Source organism: Solea senegalensis, linkage group LG17 (genome assembly GCF_019176455.1).
Source record: "Solea senegalensis isolate Sse05_10M linkage group LG17, IFAPA_SoseM_1, whole genome shotgun sequence".
In the NCBI taxonomy this organism is placed as follows: domain Eukaryota; kingdom Metazoa; phylum Chordata; class Actinopteri; order Pleuronectiformes; family Soleidae; genus Solea; species Solea senegalensis.
In genome coordinates this window covers 9666407-9693835 of record NC_058037.1, presented here as the reverse complement: position 1 = coordinate 9693835, position 27429 = coordinate 9666407, and the positions used below count along the sequence as shown (strand labels likewise).

The 27429-nt window shown below is 39.8% G+C and overlaps 2 protein-coding genes across 4 annotated transcripts; both read right to left on the bottom strand.

Annotated features, from left to right (window-relative positions):
• Window positions 1–347: 347 nt before the first annotated feature.
• Window positions 348–7262, bottom strand: blk (BLK proto-oncogene, Src family tyrosine kinase). 3 transcript variants are annotated; one of them, XM_044049742.1, is made up of 14 exons: window positions 7133–7262; window positions 6013–6091; window positions 5823–5904; window positions 5674–5704; window positions 5288–5381; window positions 5104–5202; window positions 4651–4754; window positions 4394–4543; window positions 3593–3745; window positions 3322–3501; window positions 2945–3021; window positions 2165–2315; window positions 1597–1728; window positions 348–1503 (listed from the first exon to the last, which is right to left on the bottom strand). In XM_044049742.1, exons 3-14 carry the CDS (start codon window positions 5901–5903, stop codon window positions 1301–1303), a joined length of 1455 nt encoding a protein of 484 aa, XP_043905677.1. In that variant the 5' UTR covers window position 5904; window positions 6013–6091; window positions 7133–7262; the 3' UTR covers window positions 348–1300. The 3 variants fall into 3 exon arrangements, with proteins under 3 accessions (XP_043905677.1, XP_043905678.1, XP_043905675.1); XM_044049743.1 differs by having other exon boundaries at window positions 6013–6088; XM_044049740.1 differs by lacking the exons at window positions 5674–5704; window positions 5823–5904; window positions 6013–6091; window positions 7133–7262 and having other exon boundaries at window positions 5288–5667.
• A 4749-nt stretch (window positions 7263–12011) lies between these two features.
• Window positions 12012–27429, bottom strand: rp1l1b (rp1 like 1b). Its single transcript, XM_044049739.1, has 5 exons — window positions 27302–27429; window positions 26212–26289; window positions 24956–25567; window positions 22950–23115; window positions 12012–22778 (listed from the first exon to the last, which is right to left on the bottom strand). The coding sequence occupies exons 3-5, from the start codon at window positions 25451–25453 to the stop codon at window positions 12577–12579; spliced, it is 10866 nt and encodes a 3621-aa protein (XP_043905674.1). The 5' UTR covers window positions 25454–25567; window positions 26212–26289; window positions 27302–27429; the 3' UTR covers window positions 12012–12576.

Genomic DNA, 27429 nt, shown 5'->3' with positions numbered 1-27429 from the left:
ACAAAACGTTGTAACACTGACCTCTGCTGGATGATAGGTGTAAAGTAAGACTCAAAACTTGTTAAACTGTCTGTTGATATTCAAAAGAAAGCTGTACATTGTGGCAGCTACTGTCTTGGGGTGGATTTAACGTATCCTTAAGGAAATAAAATATGTTGCACTCGTATTTGCTAATGTCAGCTGGATATTTTGTATTTGCTGTATGTTCTTTATTTAATAACAGCCCAACATTTGATTACTATTTGATAAAAATGCAAGCTTTCGCCCTCACAATTCAAAAGTGCTTCATCAACTATATTAAATGATAAATTCTCCTGTCTCTCAACGACCAAATAATGTACCAACAGTGTAATAAAACGTTTATTTTCCAGCGTAAATAAATAGATGTACAGCAATTTTGTTGATGTGAGTACATTCTAGCTGTGTGGCATTTCAGGAATGCTGACTCACACTTCCTGTTTCCGGTCCATTCAGGAAATGGCGGAGTTTAACCCCTGGCTGCTTGAGCCACTCCACGCTCTTATCTTGAAGATACTGCCTGAGCCTCCAGGGGAAAGTTAGACCATCAAAACTGTAATTTCCTAAAAGCAGTTGCTTTTAAAAGCTTCCTGTTGGCTGCTGTGGGCTCTCACACACTCTGTGCTGAGGTAAACATATAAACTCTCATTGTTCACTTACATACAGTACAGACAGTAAGTCAAAGTAAAGTTTGACCGCAACTTTAATTCGGTCTGCTGGTTTGTATGTCACATCCTGTGCATGACAGTGTCATCATCTTTAAATATCACATTTGTGACACTTTGAACACTTTTTATAGACAAGAATGAAGCCGCTCAAAATGATTTAAATATTTTATTTTGGAAAAAAAAGTGATGCATTTATTTTAAATTCCCTGTCTTTATATAACTGAAGGAATGAATGAAGGAATAAGAAAAAAAGTGCAAAGTAGTTGTAATCTCGGGCTACTCATTTCTGTACCATGCAAACATTTAAATAACATTTACATTTGTTTTTTATCGTGTATTTGTATTTCCAGATTTATGTCTCCTTGACACTCAGCAAGAATATGAGCCATCAATAGCAGGAGGACAGTCAGTGTAAAAAAAAACCCTCAATGCTAAAGTTGCTAAAGTTGTGACATGAGTCTGCATGCTCTTCGACAGAGAGGAAGCCATAAATAAGTAGCTTTTATATTCACACACGCAAAGTACATGTAAAAAAACATTACGTTCACTTGAAAAAATAATAATTGTATACGTCACTAAGATGCTCGCTTGATCTTCAGTACATTTCTCTTACATCACGGCTGCATCTCGTATTGTCCCTCTGTGGCGATGAAGAAGTCGTTGAGAATGTTCTGCAGAAACTCAAAAGTCGGTCTGTTTTCGGGTTTCTGCTTCCAGCACATATTCATAATGTCGTAGAGTTCCTCGGGACATCGATCTGGACACGGCATCCTGTACGACTTGTCTAGACTCCTGATCACCTCCGGGTTTGTCATCCCTGATTCAGAATATAAAAACACAGCTATAAGTAAAGGTGCTTTGCACTGTACTTAACATTTGGATGAGAGTGTTCAGGATATTCGTCCTGTACCTGGGTAGGGTATTCGTCCATATGTGACTATTTCCGTCAGGAGGATCCCGAAGGACCAGACATCTGACTTGATGCTGAACGTCCCAAAATTGATGGCCTCTGGAGCCGTCCACTTGACAGGAAATTTAGCACCTATAGTTGTCAGATGACGAGAGTGAGAAAAGTAGATGAAAGTGGTGTCAAATTGGTTGGGGACTGACAATATGTAGGCTTGAGTGAGCGCTTGTCTTCCTGTGTTCAGAAATTATAGTGAATTTTCCAGTACAGAGCTCTCTTATGCCGTCATTGTATTTTGTCAATGCTGCATGGCTAATATAATTTTTTTACAGTCCTAAGAAAAATGATTTTACTTGAGTTGACAGAATATTTTATGTCGGATTGTTGGTCAACAGAAATCAAGTACATTTTTAAATTACGCATACCATCATAAATGCTATATATTGCTAATCTACAAATCATACATGGTGCATTTGTTTATGGCGAAGGAAAGAACGACACATGCAAATGTAAAGACCTTTCTAGTTTTAGTCGAGTTGGAATCTAAAATCACGTTTATGCTCTTCTGTACCTTCTTGAGCTGTGTACTCTGACTCGATGATACGTGCCAGGCCAAAATCTGCTATCTTGCAGTGCAGGGTATCGTTGACCAATATGTTGGCCGCACGCAGGTCTCTGTGGATGTAATTCTTCCTCTCGATGTAAGCCATGCCTTCAGCTATCTGGCATATCAGGAATCAAATCAGGAAAGGAAACAGGATTGGGATTGGATTGGGAATGATTCGAATGAAAATGAAACATTTTAAAGACATTCATTCAATTTGTTACAAGAAATTACGTTCAGTGCGTCGTGGTTTTTGTTCAGTGGATGAGTATAATGTGCATGAACATGAACACTTTTGTGTTTACATGTATCATGTAATGGCAGTGAAGTGGGTTGAACAGGATATGACAACTATCAGGAAGAAACGGGTTGAGGGGGGTGGGAGGGAGCTCTCTGTGGTGGAAAAATAGCATGATTTCCTGTCCGGATGTTAATAATTGATTCAGCGCGGGGCTTTGAGCCAGAAAAGCAAGAGTCTCACAAGAGAAACCACACAACTACTGCTGACAGTTTCCACGTGTATTCAAATCCTGGCTGGTGTCAAAGTGAACAGGCAAACATTCATCGTGGTACACGTGTGTGTGGTGTGTGTATTTAAATAGACTGACAGCAATATAGTGCAGCTGTAAAAAAAAAAAGTAGTCTCAAACAACTACCGTATTAAAGACAGAGTTCTCAGAAATATGTGATGGGGAAGCAAAGCACTGAAAACGTCAGTGTCGTGGATAATAATAAAAAGTCTTTTACCTGCGCTGACATGTCTATCAGCTTATTGAGCTGTAGCTTTTTCCCCTCGTCTGTTTTAAGAAAGTCTAGAAGACATCCTGCAGATGAGAAAAAGGAGAAGTGGCTTCATGTAAAAAAAAAAAAGAAAAAAGAAATGAAACACAAAAGCACTGAAAAATTCCCGTTAAATGAGTCAAATTATGCGGAAGGACGACTTCATGTTAGAAGAGAAACCAAATACACGTGGTAGTGTTGCATGTTAAGTAAGGCTCCAGCAGATATATATATATGTATATATCTATATAAATGAATAATTAGTTGCTTTATATTTCAGCTGATATTACCTCTTCTCAGAAAGTTTATTAATTGATTGATTTATTTATTAACGTTTCTCTCACCATTGATCATGAACTCTGTGACAATGAGAATGGGTTCTTTGGTGACCACAGCGTGAAGGCGCACCAGCCGATCGTGCTGCAGCTGCTTCATGAGGTTGGCCTCCTGCAGGAATGCCTCAGGCGCCATCGTTCCCTCTTTCAAGGTCTTAATTGCAACCTTCTGCGTGTTCTTGTAGTAACCTGCAGTAAGAATTGAACACGGGTGCTGGTTGGTGAGTGACACACTGCGCTGTCTTTGACATGGTAGATTGCATGAGTCGTGTTCTCTCACCCATCCACACTTCTCCAAACTGCCCTGCTCCAAGTTTCTTCAGCATTTTCAGCGTCTCTCTGGGAATCTCCCATTCATCCTGGGCCCACGGCAGCTGTGGGGCCTGAGGCCGACAGGGAGCATACAGTCTGCGACACAAACCGTCGGCCGTACCTGTACGCAAATAAGACAGAATTATTTGCTTAAAGCTGTACTGTGTAACTTTTCAATATAAAGAAATGTCCGCTAGTAAAGTGAGATGACAGTGTGCTCTAGGTTAAGGAATTATCCCCTGTTCTCTGAAACATGAGTGACATGAAACAGATGTTGAGAAAGAGACATTGAGGTTAAGGAATGAATTCAGTAATACTGAAATATGTTAGAATATGGACCTACAGTCGTCCTTTAAGAAAACTATACAGGCTCATCTGGGTTTAGTCCGGGGTGGCAGCAACATTAGCGACGCTCTAATTTAAGAGTTGCTCACACTACATGTTCAGTCACTTCTCATTTCTTTAAATAACCTTGAACATGTTTTTGTGCTATGTTGGTGAATGTTGGCAGCCAATCGAGAGATTTGGTCTTGTTATCTTGTGGAAAAATGATCACTTGTCTCACACAGGAAATGTCACATGTCAGTGTTTAACGCGTCGGTGCAGATTAAAATTCTCGGTATACAGACTGCACTTCAACACAACGCTTACTTTTAATGCTTTTTAATGCTTTTTAAAAAAATATGTGCATAGTCATAATTAAATCATTTGTGATTAAATTATAGGTTCCAAAAAAAAACAATGTGACATTTTTCTGTTCATGACTTACGGTTGTAATATGTAACCAGTTCCTGTAGGGACGGGAATGAGGTGGAAGGAGAGATGTAGTAGCCACCTTTGTCCAAACAGCGGATCTTATAGTGTTTTACCACATCTCCATGTTCTGGTACACGATCTCTGACCGACAGTGAGAAGGATTCTACAGGAAAATTCACATAGTTATTAATACACGTGTGAATATTCACATCGAAGCATTGCCTCTGATATTTGGAGTTGTGATTATTGAAAGAGACTGCTGGGAGTCACCTTTACAGGTCTCACTCTGTCGAACTAGAAAGGAACCTGGTTTGTTTCCAGGAGCCAGAAGCAGTCGTTCTGTTTCTTTCCGACTCAAATCTTTGAAGAACCACCTGCGGAAGACAGAGCCACAGAAGTTACTTCATCAGAATCAGGGGTAGAATCTGTTCTAATGGCGTGTATTAACATTCTTAGAATTTGTTTTGGTGTTTTTGATGCAGAGCAAACACAGTAACAAGAAAATATGAATTAAGATAAAAAAAACTCAAGGATTAAAGCAGATTAAATGTAAAGAAAAGCAACTATTGTACAAGAAATAGGAAATGGAGTGTGTGTGTGTGTGTGTGCGCAGGAGGAGTTACAGTAAATAACTTGAAACAGTAAAACCTATTTAAGAGTCCATAGATTGTGTTGCAGTGTTGAATTACACCTTTTTATACTGTGTCTGCGATTGTTACTTACTTTTCAACCTCCAGTGTGTCTGCTCTGGCTACATAATTACATGGAATGTATCCCTCTTGTCCAGTTGCCAGTGATTTAGCCAGCCACCATTCTCCATTCCTTCAAAAATATAGAAATGTTTCATGCGGAAATGGAACTGTGTACTCTGTGTCATTATTACTAGGTATATAGCAGGGAGCCTTACTCTTGCAAAACGGTGAGTTTGTCTCCCTTTTTGAAAGGTAGATCTCTTTCATTCTTCGCCTTGAAGTTGTGTTGAGCCACAAAGAAAATGTCATCTGAAGTCAGCGACAGCAAACAGTAACACCGTGTGAGTTCATATAGCAATTTTGTACAATCAAATAAAAAAAACAAAAAAATAAAAGCGCTGCAATGCAATGTTCCTCTAAACAAACTAATGCTCATAAAGTGTCACTTCTCTTCTCTTTTCTTAACAACAATCTCATCTTTTGGTAAGAGGCGATCAGAGGAAATGCAGCCCGAGATATCGCTGAGTTAATGAAGCCTCCTCTTGCTGATGCATGCGAAGCAGCAGTCAGATGTAGAAACAAAGTTGTGCTCAGTGATTACCATTATCCAAACAGGCGTTTCCTCTTCGCGCCTAGAGAAACAAACAGGTATTTGTGATTTATAATACATGATTAATATTTTTATTAAAAACGTCAAATCAGTTCTATTATTTTCAGAGCAGTGCGAGTAAAGCGTCGTCCTGCACTTACTATGTGATTCAGAGAATTGGAGGCCTGAGAGTTGTGTTTTCCCTTCTTTACAATTTTGTGGCCACTGCAAGTGCAGCCCATCCTGAATTTACAAAGAAGTAATGATATCAAATGACAGCACATGGTGCGTAATATTAGTATCAAACACAAAGAGCCTCATATAAGCGCATGTTCCATTTTCTGCCCCTACCTGATGAGCTTTAATCGAAGCTCTTTTCAGTATCTGCTCGTTCCACTGCAGATCGTGGTCTGAGAGTTCATGCCTGCTGCTGAAAAAGAATTACATTCACTCAATTTATTTTTGTTGTGTTTTTGTTCTTTTTATTGTCTTACTTACAGGTGCACATGGAACAAATGGCCTCTCATATGGGGAAGTTAGATTTGCATGCACAGTTTAACACAGAGTGTTGTTAGAGGCGAAGCAGAGGAAGAATTAAGCTGCTATAAATAACAAAGATACAGATGCAGACGTTTACAGTGAACCTCTTGGTGTTTGCGTCACTGTGACAGTGTCAGGTTTTATTTCCACTTCTGTCATTAAACCATATCAGGCGTTTAAAATCTTTGTATTCAGTGATCGTCACTTGGAGACTTGGAGACTTGCTTTCAACATTTTCATCAATATTTGAGTATTTAACAAGTGGAAACATTCAAATTTAAATCACAAAAGTTTAAGTTTATAATTCAATGTGCCATGAGGTTCACAATACATAGTGGGTCATTTATGTGTCAACGTGGTCAAATCAGTCATTAAAAAATATAATTTATTGTTTGAATATTCCATAAAAATGACTAATTAAATCCAAGTTTACATTAAGAAAAAAAAACATCTCTAATGACTATCTTTGTACATTTATTGCCTAAATTATGCTGTAACTAAACAAAAATGAAACTGTACTTGTATAATAAGTAAATGTCACACTGCTATGACAAACATAAATATCTTATTTTTAAGCTATTTAGTGATAAAGTTGTCTACATTATTGCACCTCTCATGAGTTTTCAAGTTTAAAAAGTGATTTCAAAAAATAATTTTGTGATTTACTTTTTTTTCCCCCCACATGACACAAAATGTCACATTTCATATTCCTCATTACTCATAATAAATAATTATTATGATTTATTTTTTTGAATCTTTATGGCATTCAATTGAAACGTATTCTCTCTAATCATTCTCTGCCAAATCGTTCAAATAAACTTTTAAATTATTATGATTATTATTTTAAATAATAATCAGTATTTGTTATGATGGCTTATTTTACCTCTATTACAGTATATGTATTTGTATTGAGTAATTATACAGTAAATACCTTGACCGCGTCCCGCAGGCTTGTATTGACAAAAGTAGTCCAGATGTCTTCAAGTTCCTAAATGAAAAGTAAGAGCTGTCAGTTAGTCTGTCAACCTCACTCACTGTAAGCTGTCTCTCTCTCTCTCTCTCTCTGTCGCTCTCTCTATCTCTCTCTCTCTCTCTCTCTCTGTGTGTGTGTGTGTGTGTGAGAGAGAGAGAGAGAAAGAGAAACCAGTGAATTCCATGACCCTTGTGAACTTAATTTATAACTGCCACCATGGCTTCAGTCAGCTAATGGATGACACTGATGATACAAACTAAGAAAAAATAAATAAATAAATAAATAATGATATCATAATAGCAAACATCAAATGTATTGATCAAACTAGAGCTGGGACTTCACGGACAGTTGTAATTCAAAACGTGTTGGTGGACAGTCCATGATATATGTCTGTGTGTAAGTGTGAAAAGTCCAATTATTGTATTCTGTGTGTTTTTATGTAATCAGTGGTTAAGTCTAGATGTGGTTGTGTGTGAGAGAGAGAGAGACGGGTAGATGGGTAGATAGAGAGGGGGGGGGCATGGTTTCCATGACACACTGTACCTTCCAGTTCCTCATTGCCGTTTTCAAGTCAACTTTGTACTTAAACAGTTATACAGTACATGTTTGCAAAACAACAGTGTAGAACAGCAGTACACATAGTCACCACTAGATGGACTGGTGGACTACTTAAAAAAAGGGACTCTATTGAGAAATAGCATTACAGTGTGTGCTCACAGGAGAAATGGAGATATGTGTCGCATACCAGCACAAGGTCAAAAGTTGTTTGTGTAACTGCAGGGTTAATTCTACATGTTCTAGCCCAGTACCCTATCCCTAAATCCAGGTCTTAACCCTAAAAAAAGCCAAAATGTCCTCACCTTCCCAAAATGTCCTCACTCTGTATGATTTATACAATGTTTGGTCCTCAGAAGACCACTAATACAAGAACACACACAACTCTATATATAGTGATACTTCTTTTATTATCTAAAGCTGCTAATGTATATTAATGTAGGCTAGACATAAGATGGAGGCATCAAAATGTGTCTTTAAACACTAGAAAATTCAAAATTCATTTTTTTATGGATCAAAATATCAATCCCATAAATAGTTCTGTTAAAAATTAATATTAAAATCCATTATGATTCACTTATTGTGGATTTACCAGGTTTTGTCTTCTACTAGTATGCCGCCAGGTTTCTGTTATTCTCTATAGTTGACACTAGATGGCATAAAAAGTCACATTTTATTCCCTGACTCTCCTACAGTAGGTTTGTGTCATGACAGTAAGCCAGCTCTTCCACAAATAATGTGATTTTTTTTATATATATAGATAACCATTAAAATGTAGATTTTAAATAAGATAAGATATGTAAATTGTCAGTGGTGTTGCACTCTATGGAATCAGGCTGAGGATTTTAATATTGTAATATATTGTATTACTGTATCTGGTGCAGAGCAGCATATTTTTCTCACCATACACCACAGTTAACCTCCTTCCTATTGTTACCTCAAAATTCAACCGAGGAGGGAATTCACCTGTTTCCCACAGACAATAATCTCAAAGTGATATGTCCTGGTGTTGTATTTATGACCCTTTTGTTTCTGGTTTACATGTTGCATTAATATTAAATGTCATTAAGAACAAATCAAAGAACTCGGTGAGGAAGCTATCACTCAGAGTGTGTTGTAACCTACTGTACAAGTTCCAGGGAACAATAAATCTTGCAGCTCCGGAAGTGTTTGTTTCCTATGGGGGGGCTTTATAAAACATGCAATGTGGGGATATTACTCTCAGGGCAAGACTTCACAGGTTTTTGTTTGGACCACCTGTGCCGTGTGTGGGGACCGTGTTGTGCTGTAGTTCTCTCAAGGTACAACCCCACTTTACTTACACACACACACAGAGAGACACACACACACACGCTGCAGGTGCATGGTGAGTGTTATTGAGTGCGTCCTGGTTACTAACTGCTGTTTCTCTTTATACTCCCCTCTTCTGGTTTTCCGTCAGCCCTTGTTTTCTTCCCAGAGCTTGGCGGATGCTTGTGCGCGGCTCTGTTGGGGTCCCCAGACATTGCATCCTGCCTGCAGAAGAGTCATAAGTGGCCCCACAGGATAACCTGAACAACAGTGGGAAAGAAAGGGAGCGTGGGTCTCCTTTTGTAACACAGTTCTGGCCACCTCTGTGCCAAGAGCATACATGGTGCCAATAGCCAATTTTTAAGCTCCCATTATTATTGTGACTGCATGTGACATGTGAAAATGTCTATACATGAGCATGCGCGTGTGAAGTTTTGAAGCTGTAAAGGACTTTTTGAAGGTTTAGGTTATTAAGAAATTAATTTGGATGTTTAAGGGGTCACAGCTCAGGGAATGTATTATGTCTATGAGTGTCCTCACAAAAGTTTAGGAATTGAATACTGTATTCAAACTGCACTGTCAGTGCAATATGTCAGAGCTAATGAAAGCACATGCGTTCACACACACGCACACACACACACACACACACGTGCATGCTCGCTCACACTTTCCTCAATTTTGATCCCCCTCCTCATCACAAGAGGCCCCTCTTTGACTTCCTGCCTGTGTGGGAACCATTTCTATCCTCTGTCACACATGGAGTGAAAGAAGGTCTTTCACTCCTGCATTTGCCTAAAAAAAGACAAAGTGATTGTCAATAAACAAGGAACAATTGAAGCCCCTCAATGTATTAAACAGGCACTTCTGCTGTTCCTGCGGGATGCTGCGGGTGTTTCAGGAGCGCTTCACTTTTCCCAGTCTCTAGTTTCCTCCATGTCTGCTAGCACAGCAGACATCAAGCACAATAAAGGGACCACACTGTACAGCTTAAAGTGTTTCATTTTCTGTAATATTGCACATTTATTTACTTTCATTTTTTTTTATGATGTCTTTCCTACGTCAATGTGACACATGTACAAGTACAAATTTCTGCATTTTCCACAGTTAAACGTTACCTGCCACCCTTTTTTTTTTCCTTTTTTTTCCAGATCCCACACCTGGATTTTGCAGTAATGTAGTTGTGAGCAAACTTGTGCAGCTGTTCCAGTGGCAAGTTGCTCTGAGATAAACATGGCTGCGGGAAAGTCCCTTATTATTGTGCTCAGGATGACGTTCTTCACTCCTCCAGTGTTTACCATGGAAAAAAAGTCCGTGCCAGCAAGCAGGTGCTTCCTCCAAAAAAGTTCTGCTTTTCCACAAGATCTGACGATTACTTTCATCTCATCTAATCAAACACGAGTATAACATTATTATGAAAGATGTTCTGATAAATACTCACATCAATGCAGTACAATTTTCTCTCTCTTGTTATATGTTTTATCACATTTATGATGTCAGCAATAGTCTTATGATTATGAGTATTGTCACATTTCCTCCTTGAGGAGTAATGTGCCACATATTACTCACACAAATTAGCCAGCTTCCTGAACCTGCTGACACAACTCTCAAACTCAATCCTGTTTATTTGAAATGAGACATTATTACTACTTTATTGGTTAGATTTAAGACGTTCGACTTACTTGAGAAAGAGACACAATAAGAACCTGAATCTCCAAATCAGACAATATATTCCTCCCACAGTCCAAAAACATGCAGATTTGGGGATCAAGGACATTGATGGGCTGGCGTTATGTCAGCTGGGATTAGCACCTGCGACCCCCACGACCCTTGTGTAGAGGACGAAGTAGAAGTTGAGTAAGTGAATGAGGAAAGGGGTTATATGTTAATTTTGGAAAGCAATTCCCACCTTCCCTTCCCTTCTCTCTCGAGGCATTTTGAGAAACCAATCCCACACAAACTGATAGACGGATCTATAGGTTGTAAATTCCCATTTAAATTGTGATTAAACTGGCTGTACCATTGTCATCAGTGAAGCCAGTATTTCAGTTAATCTCTGATAACAAATCATTTAATGACTTAATACATTAAACATTTTACATACAGCTCCTTTATTACATTTTGACAACTGAAGGCCACAATAAATCAATGTCATGTACACAGTAGTTCTCCCTCAGCTGTTGATAAGGTAAGCTCCTTCCCTTAGCTAATGACAAAACAGCAAACACTCCCTTACTTTCCATATACTCCAATCTTGAGTCCATGTGTTGTTTCATGCTCTCGGGTGGAACAGTAGACTGTTGCATGTAGGCAGTAACATGCTCTTGTCTCTCTGCAGCAGCAGCGTGAGGTGAGAGGCCTGTACCTCACTGTGGTGTTATGCAGTCAATCAGGGTGACACCAATTATGTATGTCACATGACCACAGGAGACTGCACATGGAAACCATGCGAGGGGCACATCCATCAGCTCCATCTAATGGGGCTCACTGTAGTGGGAGACTGAATGAAGTCTCAACAGACAGCCTCACACGCCCATTCAGACCTTTCCGCACAAGTTCATTATACTTGTGTTTGGGAAATCTATTAATTTTTTCCTCCGTTTTCTCAGACAACAATACAGTAAATAGTGTCCCAGCTCAAGTGACCTGTTTCCATTCTTGTCCCAGTGCTTCACGCGAGGACATCATAGCTCTCCATAAAAGAAACCCATCATAACACACAAATGTAGTCCAATGAATTCAATAACACAGGGCTCCATAAAGTACCTTTGGACCCTGTAGATCGGAGGACACATCACCCTGTCACTTCTGCATGTGATATTGATAAATTACATATTTTATTTGTGAAGATACTGTATTTTCAATTGTGGTGAAGTTTAAGAGAGCATTTTCCTTTGGCTATGATTCGGTCACCACACCAACATAATATACAGTACCACAGCTGTATCAGATCTATGGTAAACAGACTTCAACATAATAATAAAATAGCACTAAGGAGTTTAAAATATATTTAATTTTAGAGATAATAATTACAGCACATTCAGGCAAGGTAATACACTCTCATTTTCTAACTGATGAACACAGTTGGTCTGAAATACAGTCTGTTATGATTCGTAAAATGAACATTACTCCATTTGCACAGTGGTAAGTTATACATTCAAAATGAATATTATCAATATTTTCTGGCTTTCTGAAAAAGAAAACTATTAACTAGAAAACATGTGGTTTAGTATTATTTTACATTAAACATGCTGCTTAAAAGTTAAGATGGAAAAAAACAAATTACATACAGTACATATGATGTAGTAATTTGAAGAAAAAGTGCAATTTATGTGCAACACCCATATCTCTTTTGCATACAACAACACTCCTTGTATTTACATTCAAGTTTTTAAGATTCCCTATTTTTTGTGCCACATAGATGTGCGTATGTTATCTGTATATCTGAATACAAGTATCTGTATTTGTAGCTCATTGCTCGAAGCATCAAAATAATCAGCAGTCTCATTTTTTTCAACCTCAGACTTTCTCTGCTGCCTCTTCATGTGAGGTGAAATCTTCTAACTCTCTTCAAGGCCTGTAGCTTCTTCTTTATTTGTTTCAGACTCAGAATCTTCAACATCAGCATGAGCACCATCCTCAGATTCCTCCTTTGTCCTGCTCAGAGTTTTAAGTGGGAATAATGTTGTGGTTTCCTCAGCAGATCTTTTATCTTCCTTTTGATTTTCTGAGGTGTTTGCTGCACAATCATTCCCTCTATCAAGTTCTTCGACCGATTCCTCTGAATCTTCCTCTGCTTCATCCTCTCCATCAGCTGAATCTCCCTGGACTCCATTCCAGTCTTCATTGGGTTTCTCAGTTTCCTCTTCTTCTTCTTCAGAGTCTTGATCATTGTCTTCATCAATGCCATGTCCTCCATTTGTAATGACATCTGCATCTGGCTTCAGCTCCACCACATCATCAGGGCCTTCAGTTTCATTATTTGTCTCAGTCAAATGATTTTCTCGATGCTCTTCACTCATATCACTTTCGTCACTTGTGTGTTCAGCTTTGTCAGGATTATTTTCAGGCTCACTGTCAGCGTTCTCTTTACCCCCTTCTTCAGTAAGTTGCTTGTCATCTTGTGCAGATTCATCCTCTGTGTTATCCGAGGGTTCCTCCCTTCCAACATCCTCTCCTTTAGATGCACTCTCTGCTGCAGACGTGTCTCCATCATCACCTTCAGTAATCTCATTACCAGCCTCTTCAGCTTCTCCTGACTCTTCCTCTGCTGTCTCTTGTTCTTCAGTCTCATCTCCTGTTGTTACAGCCTCTGCGCAATCTTCACCTGTTCCAGACTGCTCATCTTCTGCCTCTTGTGATCCCTGTCCAGCTTTTTCATTTTCCACCGGTTCCTTGTCTTTCACTTCTTCGTCATCAGCTTGTTCGTCTATAACAGAATCCACATTGGCACTGGTTTCTTCATTCAATTTAGATGGTTCTGTCTCATCTTCAGCTGCATCGCTTAAAGTCTCATTTTCATCTTTAGCTACTTTATCCTCTGCAGCAGACTCACCTTCTTCTGAAGTTTCATCTCCAGTCTCACTATCAGTTGAAGCTTTTGAGGAATCCTCTCCTCCGTCAGAATCATTTGCATCTGTCATTGCATTTTTTACTGGTTCATTATCATCTGTGTCAGATTCATGGTTCTCCTCCTCTGATTCATCTTCAGTTACAGCTATTGGGCTTTCCTCTCTTGTGGATTCAGGAACAGCTTCTACGTTATCATGCTTTTCTACTAGTTCTTCTCCATCTTCAGATGTTTCTTGTTTGAGGGACAGCCTGTCAGCTTTAGATGTATTATCAGTTTCCTCTGACGATTCATCATTTGTTGAGACAACGCCTTCTGCAGAATCCTCATCACTGCTAGCAGCAGTTTCTTCCTGTTTGTCAGATTCATATTCAGTTGCGTCAGGCACATCTGCTGCAGTTTCCTCTTCAGCTGTGTTGGATTCAGCAGCTTGTTCCTTCTTTGGAGAAATATCATCTCCAGCAGTTTCTTCATCATCTGACTGATGCTCATCTTCACTGGCATTTGGAACCTCCTCTTCCTCTGCTGCATCTTTGTTAGATTCCTGCTCAGTTGTCTCTGCAGCATCACTCTCTTCTTCCGCACCATCATCTTTTTCTACAGAACTTTCATCTTCGTCTGCAGTTTCATCTTCATCACTTGTGTCAGCAGCCTGCACTCCATCATCACCCATCTCTGCTTCCGTGGCCTCATCGGATTCACCTTCAGATGTCACGGCCACATCAGGCTCTTTTGCAGGATTTTCCTCTTCAACATTGCTGACTTCTACACGCTCTTCCACTGATTCGTCTTCACTGGTTACATCCATGTCTTTTACTGCAGCAGCTTCTGTAGTCTCCTCCTCAAGTTCATCTCCCCCTGTGCCAGCACACTCTTCTTCTGTTGTTGCTTCTGTTGTTGGTTCTTTTGGCTGCCTAACACCTGTAGTTTCACTCTCTTTTACATTTTCCTCTTCAGCTGTGGTGTCTTCATCAGTCCCTTCTTCAAGTTCATCTTCACTTGAAGCAGCAATGTCCTTTTCTACAACAAATTCATCATCTGTTGTTGCTTCATCACCTGTGGCTTCACTCTCCTCTGCAGTTTCATCTAAATTCTCTGCAGAATCATCATCGTCACTTGTTGCAGCAACCAAGTCTTTCATGTTTTCACTTTCAGCTGTGAAAGCTTCTGCAGCCTCTTCTTCTCCTTCATCCACACTTGTTACAGCAATTTCTTTTTCCACCTCATCGTCGTCTGTTGTTAGTTCTTCAGTTGTTTCCTTTGGTTCATCACCTATGGCTTCACTCTCTTCTGCAGTTTCATCATCATTGCTAGTGGCAGCAGTCTGTTCCGGACCTTCATCTTCTCCTGCTACCACAGCATCCTCGTTTTCTGATGCTGTATCAGAGCCAATTTCATTTCTGTCTGCCACACTTTTTGTTGCATTTTCATCCTCAGCTTTGGTGGCTTCAGCAGTCTCTTCTTCAAGTTTGTCTTCACTTGTAGCAGCAATCTCCTTTTCTACAACAAGCTCATCATCTGTTGCTTCTATAGATACTTTTCTTGACAGTTTGTCACCTGTGGCTTCACTCTCTGCATCATCATCATCATCATCATCATCACTTTCTGCAGTAATCTCATCTGAAGCCTCATCATTATCTGATTCAAATTCCTCTGAATCTACCATATTCTTTCCTTCAGTTGCAGTAGCTTCAACTGTCACTTCATCTTCACTTGTTTCAGCAATCTCACTTTTTTCAGATGTTTTCTCTGATGATTCATTAGCTGTGACTGTGTCATTGTTCTCATTTGCCAAATCCCCTTCACTTGTGGCGTCAAGCTCATCATCAGCTGCCCCCTCCTCCGCAGTCTCCTCTTTGTCAGATTGATGGATATTTGTGGATGTCACATCATCAGCTTCATTTTCACCTTCAGATGTGGTGGCTTCAGGAGCCTCTTCTTGGAGTTCAGCTTCACTGGTGGCAGCAATCTCTTCTTCACCAACATCAACTGTCCCTGCTTCTGCTTCTTCCATAGTGTTTCTTTCTCCACTTTCATCTTTAGTTGTTGTAGCTTCAGAGATTTCCTCTTGAAGTTCATCTTCATTTATGACAGCAATCTCATCCGTGCTTGGCTCGTTTGCTGGTTCGTCAGCCGAGGTCAGATTGTTGTTTTTCGCTGCAGAATCATCTGATACAGAAGCAGGAATTTCTTCTTCATCATCCACTGTCTCTGCTTCCACAGCTTCTGCTTTGTTGCATTCATCTTCATTCTCCTTCCGTGTTCCAGTTTCATTTTCAGAATCATATTTACTAATGGCAGCAGTTTCTTTTCTCTTTTCATCAACCTCTACTTCAGCCTCCTCTTTGTCAGACTGGTGTTCAGTTGAGACAGCAGTCTCTCCTGCTGTATTATCATCCTTATTTGTGGTAGCGTCAGTTGCCTCTGCCTCTATTACACCTACAAGTGTGTTTGCTTTCTCTTTTTCTGAGTCACTTTCATCCTCACCTCCTTCAGCTAAGTCTTCTGCAAAAGCAATGTCACCTTTACTGTCATGGTGCGCTTTATCCCCTTCCACTTCTCTTACAGCTCCTGAAATCACGTTTTCTACAAGTGTGTCTGCTGCATGTGTCTTAGTATCATTTTCAGAGTGAGATGTGCATGTGATTGCCTGTGTATTGCAATCATTCTTCATCACCAGAATTCTCTTAAGGTCAAAGGCCATGACAACTGGTGCAATATTCACAACTTCTGCAGGAACCAGTGGCTTAGATGTCATTTTTTTCTGAATACATGTTTCACATGGACAGTACTCATCGTTTTCACTCCGCTGGTCACTATAAGATGTGCCTGTTGCCGAATCACCACTTCCTTCTTCTTGTGGATCATCTGATTCTTTAAGCATGATCTTCAGCTTTCGCCTTCTCTCTTCCGCTTGTGTTGTTGAAAAACGTGACATTGCGCCTGCAGGAGGTCTTGGTAGGCCTGCTTGACTGTGAATTTTTCTCAGTTCTTTGTTGATACTGGTTTGGATTCTTTTGTGGACCTCTGTTTTAAGTTCACTTATCATTGTGTCCAGCTGTTTATTGTCATCCAAGTTCCATCGGACTTTGAACTCTCTCATTGCATTGATATAATGTGTCATGAACTGCTTTTCTATTTTGGTTAGTAAGGTTAAGACCCAGACAGGATCGGGATCTTGAGATATACTTTTGGCTACCTGTGCTTCTTTAGTGAGGGTAGAACTGTCGGAGCTATTGTCCTCCTGAAATTCTCTTTCACCCTCCTGTGGAGCATTTTGGGCACTGCTGTCATTGCCTGAACTCTTGCTTAACGATGGTGATGTTTCTGGTAATTCTCTTGGACTATCGTTATTTCTAATTGTGTCATCTGTTCCTGGATCATCTCCCTTTTGTATTTCTTGGTGTAGTCCTTCAATATCTTTCTCAGGTGTACATGGAATGTCTGCATCCAGTTCACCTTCACAGACGTTGTAGAATTCCCTTGCTTCGGTGTGTGCTTGTGGCAGATGCCCATTCACACCATCACCGCTCTTGCCAGAGCCTGTGGAGCCACTAGTGACATCCACACCAGAGGACGAGGTATGATTGAAGTCGTTATCCACATAATGGTCGTCACACTTCTTTAACACATGTTCATTCTCAGGAGGATCACAAAGCCAAAGAGATTTCAGAATATCCATTAGCTCCTGATACCTTCTCTTCTTTTCGTCTGCATTTTTAGCATCATGATTTATTAATTGCAACTTAACAAGACAATCTAAAAGCCCTCTCGCTGAGGTGCTTAGTTTACGTCCATACACTGGAGAGATTTCAGGTAAACTGTTACATCTGTCAACCTTTGTATTCAAAAGCACTTTCATCACATGAACAGAAGAGTGAAATACTTTTGAGGTGTCATCACTTGGAGCACTATCTACATTCAGTGCCTCTGCGTTTGTTTGGCAGTTATTATTAGGAACACTGTTCATCACAACACCTTCATTTACATCTTTTGGATTGTCATCTGGAGAGAGAGGATTGCTTTCATTATCCACTGTTCTGTCAATGTCCCCTGGTTTAAGGTCATTTTTCTGACCTTCATAGTTTTCACTGAGTTCCTCTGGGTCATATACATCTCCATGTGTAGTTATTGTTTTTAGCCATTCATTTACCACCTCAGTAGGGGATGCATTTGGTAGGCTGGATGGGACAAGTTCAAAGTCGTCAGCTTCCATGTTCTTCTGTTTGCATTTGCTGCTTTTGTCACTTTGGTTATCAGCAACACTTTGATCAATGTTTGTAGCTTCCAGTCGACCTTTTGTTAACACGGTAGACATGCTGGTGTTTGATTCTCTGGTAACTACAGTCTCGTGTGTGTCTTTGAAATTGTCTGAACTGGACAGTGTTTGTGACAAATCACTTTCACTTGACGCTGTATGACTAATCACATGTTTATTTCCTTTTGATTGACGTGCATTGGCAATAACATCTGTTTTTTTGCCTTGTCTGCTTGACTTACTTGTCTTAGAGTGACAACTTTTATCATTGTTATCTTTGTGCTTGTCTTCTTCAAGCAAACTGGATGTAGGTTGATTGCTGGCCGTTGGCATTTTCCCCTCCTCTTTCTTTTGTACATCTTTATCTGATAGACTATCGCTTGGTTTGGATTTGTGTGATTTCATGGACAGATTTGACTTAACAAATAACGAACTCTGTGACTGCATTTCACTTTTATTATGGCCAACTTCACATGCTGCTGACTTTTTGGAACGCTCTGAAACGGTTGACTTCCCCGACTTAACACTTGCTGCTCGCTTTGATTTCTCTTCTTCGTTTCTTTCATCTGTTATGTCACTCTCTATAACAGAAATATTAGGAGGTAGTAATGTGTTTGACTTCAGCGACATTGCACTTTGTGCTCTCTCTTCAGTGTCCTCGCAAACAACTGCATTTTCAGAGTTACTGGCAGCATGTTCCTCATTGTTAACCTTGACAGGACTGTGCGATGCTTTAGATCTTGTAGATATGGATGTCACATTTGACTTCACTGATTTGGCAGACACTGAGCTCTTGGCTGCCATGTCAGTGTGTTCTTCAGTGTCAGTAATATGAGCATCATCTTCAGCAGGATTTTCAGAAGCTTTGGGTTTCTTTGACGCTCCTGTGATGCATGACTGTCCTGACTTTGCTGATTTGATGGAAGCAATAGATGTTTTTGAGTGACTAGACTTTGACTTTTTTGACATGTCCGACTGTGTTGACTTGACTGACCTAGCTGACTTAGCTGACAGGGTGCTTACCGGTCTTTGCACGCTTTCCTCCTCATCTGCAGCATTGTCTATTGCCAGAACTTTACATGCTGTTGTGCTTTTTGATGATACAGAAATATTTGATTTGGCTGACAGTGTGCTTGTTGGCCTCTCTCCACTTTCTTCTTCATCATTATTGTCAGCAGAAATAATGATTTGTGCACACATCCCTGAGGTATCTGACTTGGCTGACATTGCACTTGGGACACGCTTTACCATATCTTCACCATTTGCAATAGTTTCTCTGAAAGTCACAGACTTGACTGTAAAATTTGATCTGGTTGATTTTGCTGACATGCAACTTGGCGCTCTCTCTGTATTCTCCACTTCCATATTTCCCTCATATGGAAACATCCTCTCTGATCTCTCAGATTTTGTTGAGGTATTTGACTGTAAGGATCTGTCTGAGACAGCACTAGATGCTCTTTCTTCATATGCTGCACTGTTTTCTTGAGGTGGCACAGATTTTTTCGATTTCTTGGATGATTTAGAAACATTTGACTTGACAGACTTTGCTGATTTGATAGATATGTGACTTGGAGCTCTCTCGACATGCTCGTCATGAACTGATAAGTTTTCTTCAGCAGGAACATCTTGCTCTTTTGATCCTGTGCATTCCTGAGTGTCCTCTCCACCATATCTCTCACCAGGAGTATCACTAGTTTTGGCAGAATTAGTTGATTTCTTAGACTTTGAGGAAATGTGCGACTTTGCTGATTTCGCTGAGAAAGCACTTGGTGCTCTTTCAGAAACATGTGAATGGACTGATATGGCTGACAAGCTGCTCTCTGTTCTCGCTACAGCTTCTTCTACTTCATTGTCATTTCCCTCATCATCGTCTCCTTCAGGTGAACCTTGAGAAGAAGACTCACCTGACTTCACTGAGCTTGCTATTGATTTCTTTGAAATTGCTGAAGCATTTGATTTTAGAGATTTAGCCGTTAAAGTTGACATATTGCTTGGGGCCCGTTGTCCATGTTCCTTATCTGCAGTATTCTCTTCAGCTGAAACACCATTGGCCTCTGACATGTTTGATTTGGCAGAAATATGTGACCGGGTTGATTTGGAAGACTTGACCGACACCACTGACTTTGCTGATTTCACTGAAAGGACACTCGGTCCCCTCTCTTCCCCATTTTTAGCACTATCTGAACCACCACAGGATTTTGAGTGAGTTGATCTTGCCGAAACGTTTGACTTGGCTGATTTACCAGACTTGCGGCTCGGTGATCTCTCTGCATCATTACCTTCATTACAAATATCACCATTGCATTTTACATATGAATTTGTAGATACTGCGGTGGTGTTTGATTTTGCAGACATTGTGCTTGCTGCTCTTGCTGTAATTTCCTCATCATTGTCATGTTGCTCCAAATGTTCTTTAGAGGCCTTTGACTTGCTGGATATTGCAGATGATTTTGAAATGCCTGACATCTCTGACTTGACACTAGTTGCTCTCTCTTCAGCGTCATCATTTGTGTCAAGACTTTTGTTGGCTGAAGCACATGAGTTTGGCGATTCATCCGCTTTACTGATGCAGCTTGCTGCTCTTTCTTCAGTTTCCTTGGCATCATCTTTGTCACCATGGCTGTCATCACTGTCTTTATTGGAAACGTTAGAATGCTTTGATTTGCCAGACTTTGTTGAAATATTTGACTTCACAGACATTGTGCTTTGTGGTCTCCCTGCAGACACATTAGACTTAGCTGACATAGCACTTATTGCTCTCACTGGTGGACCTTCTACATCTTCCGTGTTTCGGTTACTCGACTTTTTAGATGTTGCAGATACATTTGACTTGACAGACCTTGCAGGCATTGGACTAAGGGATCTTTCACTTTGTCTTTCTTCATTTTCAGCCTGTATTTCATCATGAATTGCACTTTTAAGACTTTCAGAGGTTCTAGATCGTCTGGATCTTGTAGACTTTGTGGATTTTACTGACATGGTACTTGGAGATCTGTACACAGTGTCCATGACATCCTCGTCATTTTCAGCTTTATTTGAAGACGTTGCTGATAAAGCAATACGTGTTTTTCCATCTGCAATTTGAACTTCCTCAACATTTTGTGGATCCTCCATTTCAGAGTATTTAGACTTTGATGATTTTTGTGACATGACACTTGGCACTCTGTCTTGATCTTCTCCAACCTCTTCAGCCTCCTCCTGTTCATTAACATTTTCATCAATGTCTTGAGTCTCTCCCGATTTGTCTTCTGAATCTTCTTGAGGTGTGACCTCTGAAGTTCCTGATGTTTTAGATTTTGCAGAAACATTTGATTTCACTGACATTGCACTTTGTGTTCTCTTGTCCATTTCATTTTCTTCAGCTGGGTTTTCAATGTTGTCCTCTGCAGATGCTTCTGGTGTTTCCATCGTCAAATCCGTAGCAGCATCCGGTGCAGGTGATGTGACACTAGAAGTCTTTTGCTCATCCTGATTTTGTTCTTTATCACATAAAGAAGAGACTCCTGATCTCTTTGATTTATTGGAAGCTCTGGATTTTGAAGTCATAGAACTTAACGCTCTTTCATCAACACCATCCTCCTCTGATTGTTCTTGTTCAGCTACCGCCTCTGATTTATTAGATTTTTTGGATTTTTCAGATTTAGCTGACAAGTTACTTAAAGGTCTCAGTTGTGTTTCTTTGTCATTATGTGATATGGATTTTGTTGAGGCATTTGATTGAACTGACATGGCACTTTTAGATCTCATCTCTTCAATATCTCCACACTCTGTATTCAGTATTGCTTCAGACTCATTTGATGTGCCAGAGGCATTGGATTCAGCAGGCATGGCACTTGATTGATCTGTTTGTATCTCACTTTCTTCCCCATCTTGGGCCTTATTATCATTCTCAGAAACATTTGATTCTCCACAATGGCAAGTGTGAGAAGCTTTGGATTTTCTTGACTTGGTAGAGTGCACTGAATAATTGGATGTTCTGTCTGTGAGGCTTGGAGATTTTTGTTGCATTGCTGACTCTGTGGACTCCTCCCTCTCAGGTTGACCATTCTGAGAAGATCCTCTTGACGCATTTGGTGGGAAATCAACATCCTCATCCTTTTGATCCCCCTCATGGTCTGATAATATTTGTGAAGAAGCACTACGAGCAGATCCTGCTTGTTCCTCTGGCTCCGATGTTTGGATGTGATCGTCTGTGGAGCCATCAACACGTGCCTTACAGTTGTCCGTTATGGTGGATTGCACGTAGCACTTTGGTGAGCAAGTGTCTCTCCTGATGGTACAGTACTCTTCTGTCTCTGTCTGCTTGATGCAAGTCTCCTCCTCCACCTGCTCTACATGCTCTTCACTTGAGCGAGACACAATATGTCTTTCAGTCACAATCTTTCTAGAGACCACAGCATGCGAGGAAGCACTTGAGCTGGAAGTTTGAATGTGGCCACTTGCTCCATGTGTCCCTGGGATATTTTTGCAGACGTCATAATCCTGCTGGTGGCTGCAGCAGTGAGGACAGTGAAGTTCCTCTACATGTCTTTCTTTGCATCCATTGATGTAACTCTCGTCTTGCTCACCAGTAGAGATGTTTTCACATTTTGAATAGCTTCTTTCACTAACCTGTTCAAAATAGGTATTATTGTGTCTTTGCTCACAGGTCCTGCCTGTCATCTTTTTTACCTTTGTTGACCACTGTAATGTTTCATCATTTTGTAGACGGAAATGCACTTTCATTTCCATGGACAGACTCCCGTCTTTATTGACATGGACCTTTTTCTCTATATCGTCATGTCTCAGTCCGTCACCAGTGGGAGAGCAGGAGTCCACATTATCTGGAGAGTCAGTTCCATCTGGTAATGACTTGTCAGATGACACCGAGTGCCTGTTTGATCTGTTGTCACATTCAAATTTTGGATTGATGACACTTTTCTGTGTTCGAAGTCCTGGACAAAGGATCATGGTCCATAAAAGAGAGAGAGAAATATATGGTATTTTAATGACAGTTATACAGCAATAATCATGTATAGGCAACATGTAGAAAATGTCCCCATTAGAATTAATTTATAATAAAAATGACAATAAAACTGTCCCCAAAATGCTGTCTTTTCTCCTACCCTCTTGTCCGCCAGTGCAGCCACTGGAGGGTGACCTCAAATTAAACTTTGGAAGTTTGTCATCAGATGGTCTCCAAAAATTCTCCACAATCGAAGGATGAGAAGGCTCGCGTCCCACACAGACAAGGATGCTGGGACACTGCAGGAGACTCTGCACATTGTCAATCTAAAACACACAACAGATATGAATCAAGAGTGAGCCTGTTCACTGATAAATAAATGAGACACACTTTCTTTTCTATAGAGTGGAAGTTTAATTAACAACAACTATTTCCTACTGTATATAAGACACTGTTTAATGACTGCATTTGCATATTTCTGAAACTACTTTTTGATTTCTCAAATATTGAGAAAATTGTCAGTTTGTTTTTTTAATCAAAAATATAAAACTATCAAATCTAGTAAATATGTGCAGGGAAAGACTCATTAAACAGGGCCAAATGCTAATTGGGTCAAGGTATTGCCTAATCATTTGTGCAGCTGGGTGCTCTAAATCCCCTGTAAAGAAAAGCTCTGAGTCATGCAGTGAGTCCAGAAAAGGTATATCCTAATCCAGGATGATCTCTGGGAAACTTCTACAGATGACGATGCATCGTCACTTGTTTGAGCACTGGATTTTGCTCTGAAAGATTGAGCGTGTAAACGTTGCTGCCTAAATGCTACTATGAAGGTAACGCAGTGGTTCAGGAATTTATAATGCAACTGTCTTTATGCATGTTCATCTTATTAGGTCAAACAGAGGGACATTAATAAACAAAAATCTGAATTTTGTGGATTTTATTTTACATTTTCAAACTTCATAGGACCACGTTATCGTCTAAAGCTTTCAAGATTAAAAGTGTTTCATCAATTATAGGCTACATAATCTGTAGAATCAGGATTGCATGGTGCACTTCTTTAGCATATTTCATTTGTATGGTGTGGTAGTTGTAGTCTGCAGAGCAACAACATTGTATAAAAGGCTGCTCATTATAATTCTGTGTGTAAACATTGTCATGATATTGAATACTGGTGCCTCTGTTTTCTTTTGTCACTGACAGTCATGAAACTTAGAGGGAAAAAATGTGGACTAAAAAAAAATCAAGAGTTGGGTTGATTTAGTTGCTGACGAGCAGTCAGTTTTGATGACAGTGCAGTTCTGACTTTTAAACCCGCTGCCAGGAAAAGGCAGATGAATGGCTTCATCCATGGTCACGCAGAGCCTGGGTGAAGATAATTAATTACCACAGTGGAAGACACATTTCTGAGACACCACAAGTATCAAACTAGGAGAGTGGAGTTTCAACGTTGACCTGTTTCTCCTCTTTCTAAAATAGCTCTGATTTGACCAAGATTAATGGTTTTATGGAGAGATGCCTACAATCTGAATGTGTGTAAGGGAAAATCCCTGTTTTATTCCCTTATAAAATTCAGTAGTAAACGAAAGAAACAGAAATTAAAGTGAAAATTATATGAATTTCAGCACTGTCATGACATTTCTTTTCACACAGGAGTGTGTGAAGTACCTGGTCGATTTCACTGTCCCAAATTTGCTGTTGTGCTTTTTTGCATGATGACAATTAATGTTAATAAGGTTTAAATTCAAATGACCTTTTCTCTTGTGTGTTTGCAGGAGGGCAGAGCTGAGCCTAGTTTTCATATTGGATTTATTTGCAAAACTCAATCATATCACTAGAGGCCTCTGTTTCCTTCTAGTATTTAGTCTGAGGCAAAAAAACAACTACTTCTAACAATTTAAACCATAATTTTGGGGTGTCTTAAATTAAGCAAAATTAGAACTTATATATTTAAAATGTGACTCATAGTCACATACTTCTTTTCATCTGAATTTTAGCCTTCTTTTTCCGGTCATTAAAATACAAGGGAAGGAAAAAAAGCTTCCTCTTGCTCCTTCCTGAGCATATTAGTCATATAATGTCATACAACAAGTACTCCTAAACTCTGCAGTAAGGACATGAAAGCATGTCTTTACATAATCCTGTGAATCCAATTGTTAATGACCTCACCTTGCGTCCCTCTGCAGTGTAGAGCTTCCTGACGTGGTACTGCATGAGCTCAGACACTTCCTCTAAGAAAAGCCCCAAACTGCGTATACTCCTGCGGTGCAGAACGATGGTTTTGCTGATGGAAGGGTCGCTGTTCTTCACCAGCACCACCCTCTTACTGTGCCTGTGATGATGAGGATGATGATGAACTTGTCGTTCTGGGCCTGAATGTGCCTCCTCAGGCCTGACAGGCCTTCCATGAACACAGTGGTACAGATGGTGAGTTTGACATGGTGCAAGATTGTAATACAAAGGTGAAACCCCCGTCTTTAAGGTCTCCAGGGCCTGAAGGTGTCTGCACTCGGAGCAAAGACAACATACTTTCTCGGGTTCATGATGGACCACCATGCCATGCTGAGGAATCGTGGGGAGGCGAGTCGGGTGATGCAGAGAAGACCCGCACGAGTCTTCACGTCCTACAGCGTTGAAGCACTGAAAGCTGTGCTTGTGGGAGGACATTCTGAGCGGTCGTCTCTTCGCCCTGAGTGAAAGGTCTCACATGAACAGACTGGGGCAGCAGTTGGGTTGTTGGGATGTCATGTCTCTCCTGAGATGGCTCCCATTCATCCCAGGCTGCAAGTTGATTTAAAAAGTAAATAAAATATACAAAAATGTTGTATATTTTATTAGAAAACTTTTTTTTTGCCTAACCTGTACATGCTGTCAACTTCTAGTAATCGCTACTTTAGCTTTAGCCCAACATGGGTACTTAACTTCTCTAAAGCACTTAAGACTAAACTAGCAACATTACATGTTTGATCTGGGCTGACATAACCCTCGTCTGAAAGAGAAAATCCATGCAAAGAAAAGAATGTGTGTGTAATCACTGTGAAGCTGTGTTGTGTCTAAGTTAAGTCGTTGTGGTTATTGAGAAACATCCTTAGACAAAACAAACATTATATACTTATTTATATCATGTGCCTGAATCACATTAGATACGAGCAAATTATGAATGTTTTCTTTTTAAAGAAAAACAATGTCCAGTATAACAATAATTGAATCTCTATTTCAGCAGCAGTTTAAATTGCATATTTAAGAATACTTTTTTAAAGAAGAGATTCACGCCGCATGGGTTTTATACACTGTATGTACAGACTGCTATAAAGATCAAAGAGTAAATGGAGACAGGGATAATGAGGATAGAGCCATAAATAAATCCTCCAAGTGACTTAAAATAACAAGCTTAATCCTCTGCCAGCAGTGAAAGTGGACATTACCTCAGTGATTGTCACTGTCACAGGAGAAGATGCCTTCTTTGCCAGTTTTTCCCGTAATCAATAATGCAGGGATTTTACCTATAAAAAGCAAAAAAATAAATAAATCTGCAATTAACACAGTGTGCGTTCTAACAGAGACAATTCAAGGAGGCGACGGTAGTCTGTTGCTGTTTGATGGAAGCGGATAAAATAAAGCTTGACTGACACGTATAAGAACAGGCTTAGCCGTGGTCCGTGTTCATGTTTGGTTGTTCGTGTTTCAGTATTTTCTCTGGCAGAACATTTCAATGGTGTAAATAAATAAGTGATCGCTGCAAAATTGATGTCATGCTACCTATTTTTAGGAAGCTGTTAAAAAAAGTTTATTGGCAGAATCATATACATATATATATATATATATGATAATAATAATATAATAACAATACACCTTTTGTATATATCATAATAATAAAATAAAACATATTGTTTTCAGGCTATCACTATTATAGGTGCTGCAAGAGGCTTTGGGAAAGTTATATACTTATATGCAGTACATAGTATATACATACTGTATGTATACACATATGTATACTGTATTATTGCTTACTTGGACCCGACTGTTTTAACATCACACTATTAATAAACTGCATGAAAAATCATAAAAGTGCATACATACTGATTAGAGTAGACACCAAAGGCATACGTTACGTTAGATTTATTGGTGCTACAGGAGGTTCTTGGGAAGTAATGTTCTTATCACGGTTTAATGCTGTGCACTTGACCCCAGACAATCATTCTGCCAAACAATCGAAGAGTCCATTTCAGCTCAGTGGATTACAAATGCAAAATCTGATATTCTTTATTCACCAGAACCAGGAAACATATGTGGCCTTGGATCCTTAGAATAATGCTATTCATCCCTAAGGTGTCATGTTACCAGCTGTGGCTCCTAAAATGATTCAATCAAGACAAACAAGAAATCACATCCTGCACACACAGGCCACTCTGAGTTCACCCAGTTAAACAAGGACATTTCTCTTCTATTTCACATTTTAACACTTGAAGGCAAATATGTAAAACAACACAGACAAAAATAAGTATGTTTACTCACATGAGCCACCATCATAATCCAGATGCTGTGAGAGCCAAAGAGAAAATGATTCGTTCCAAAGCCACAGAACATACGATGCACACTCCCACAGAAACTCTGCTGCTACTGCAAGCAGAGGCACGAGAAAG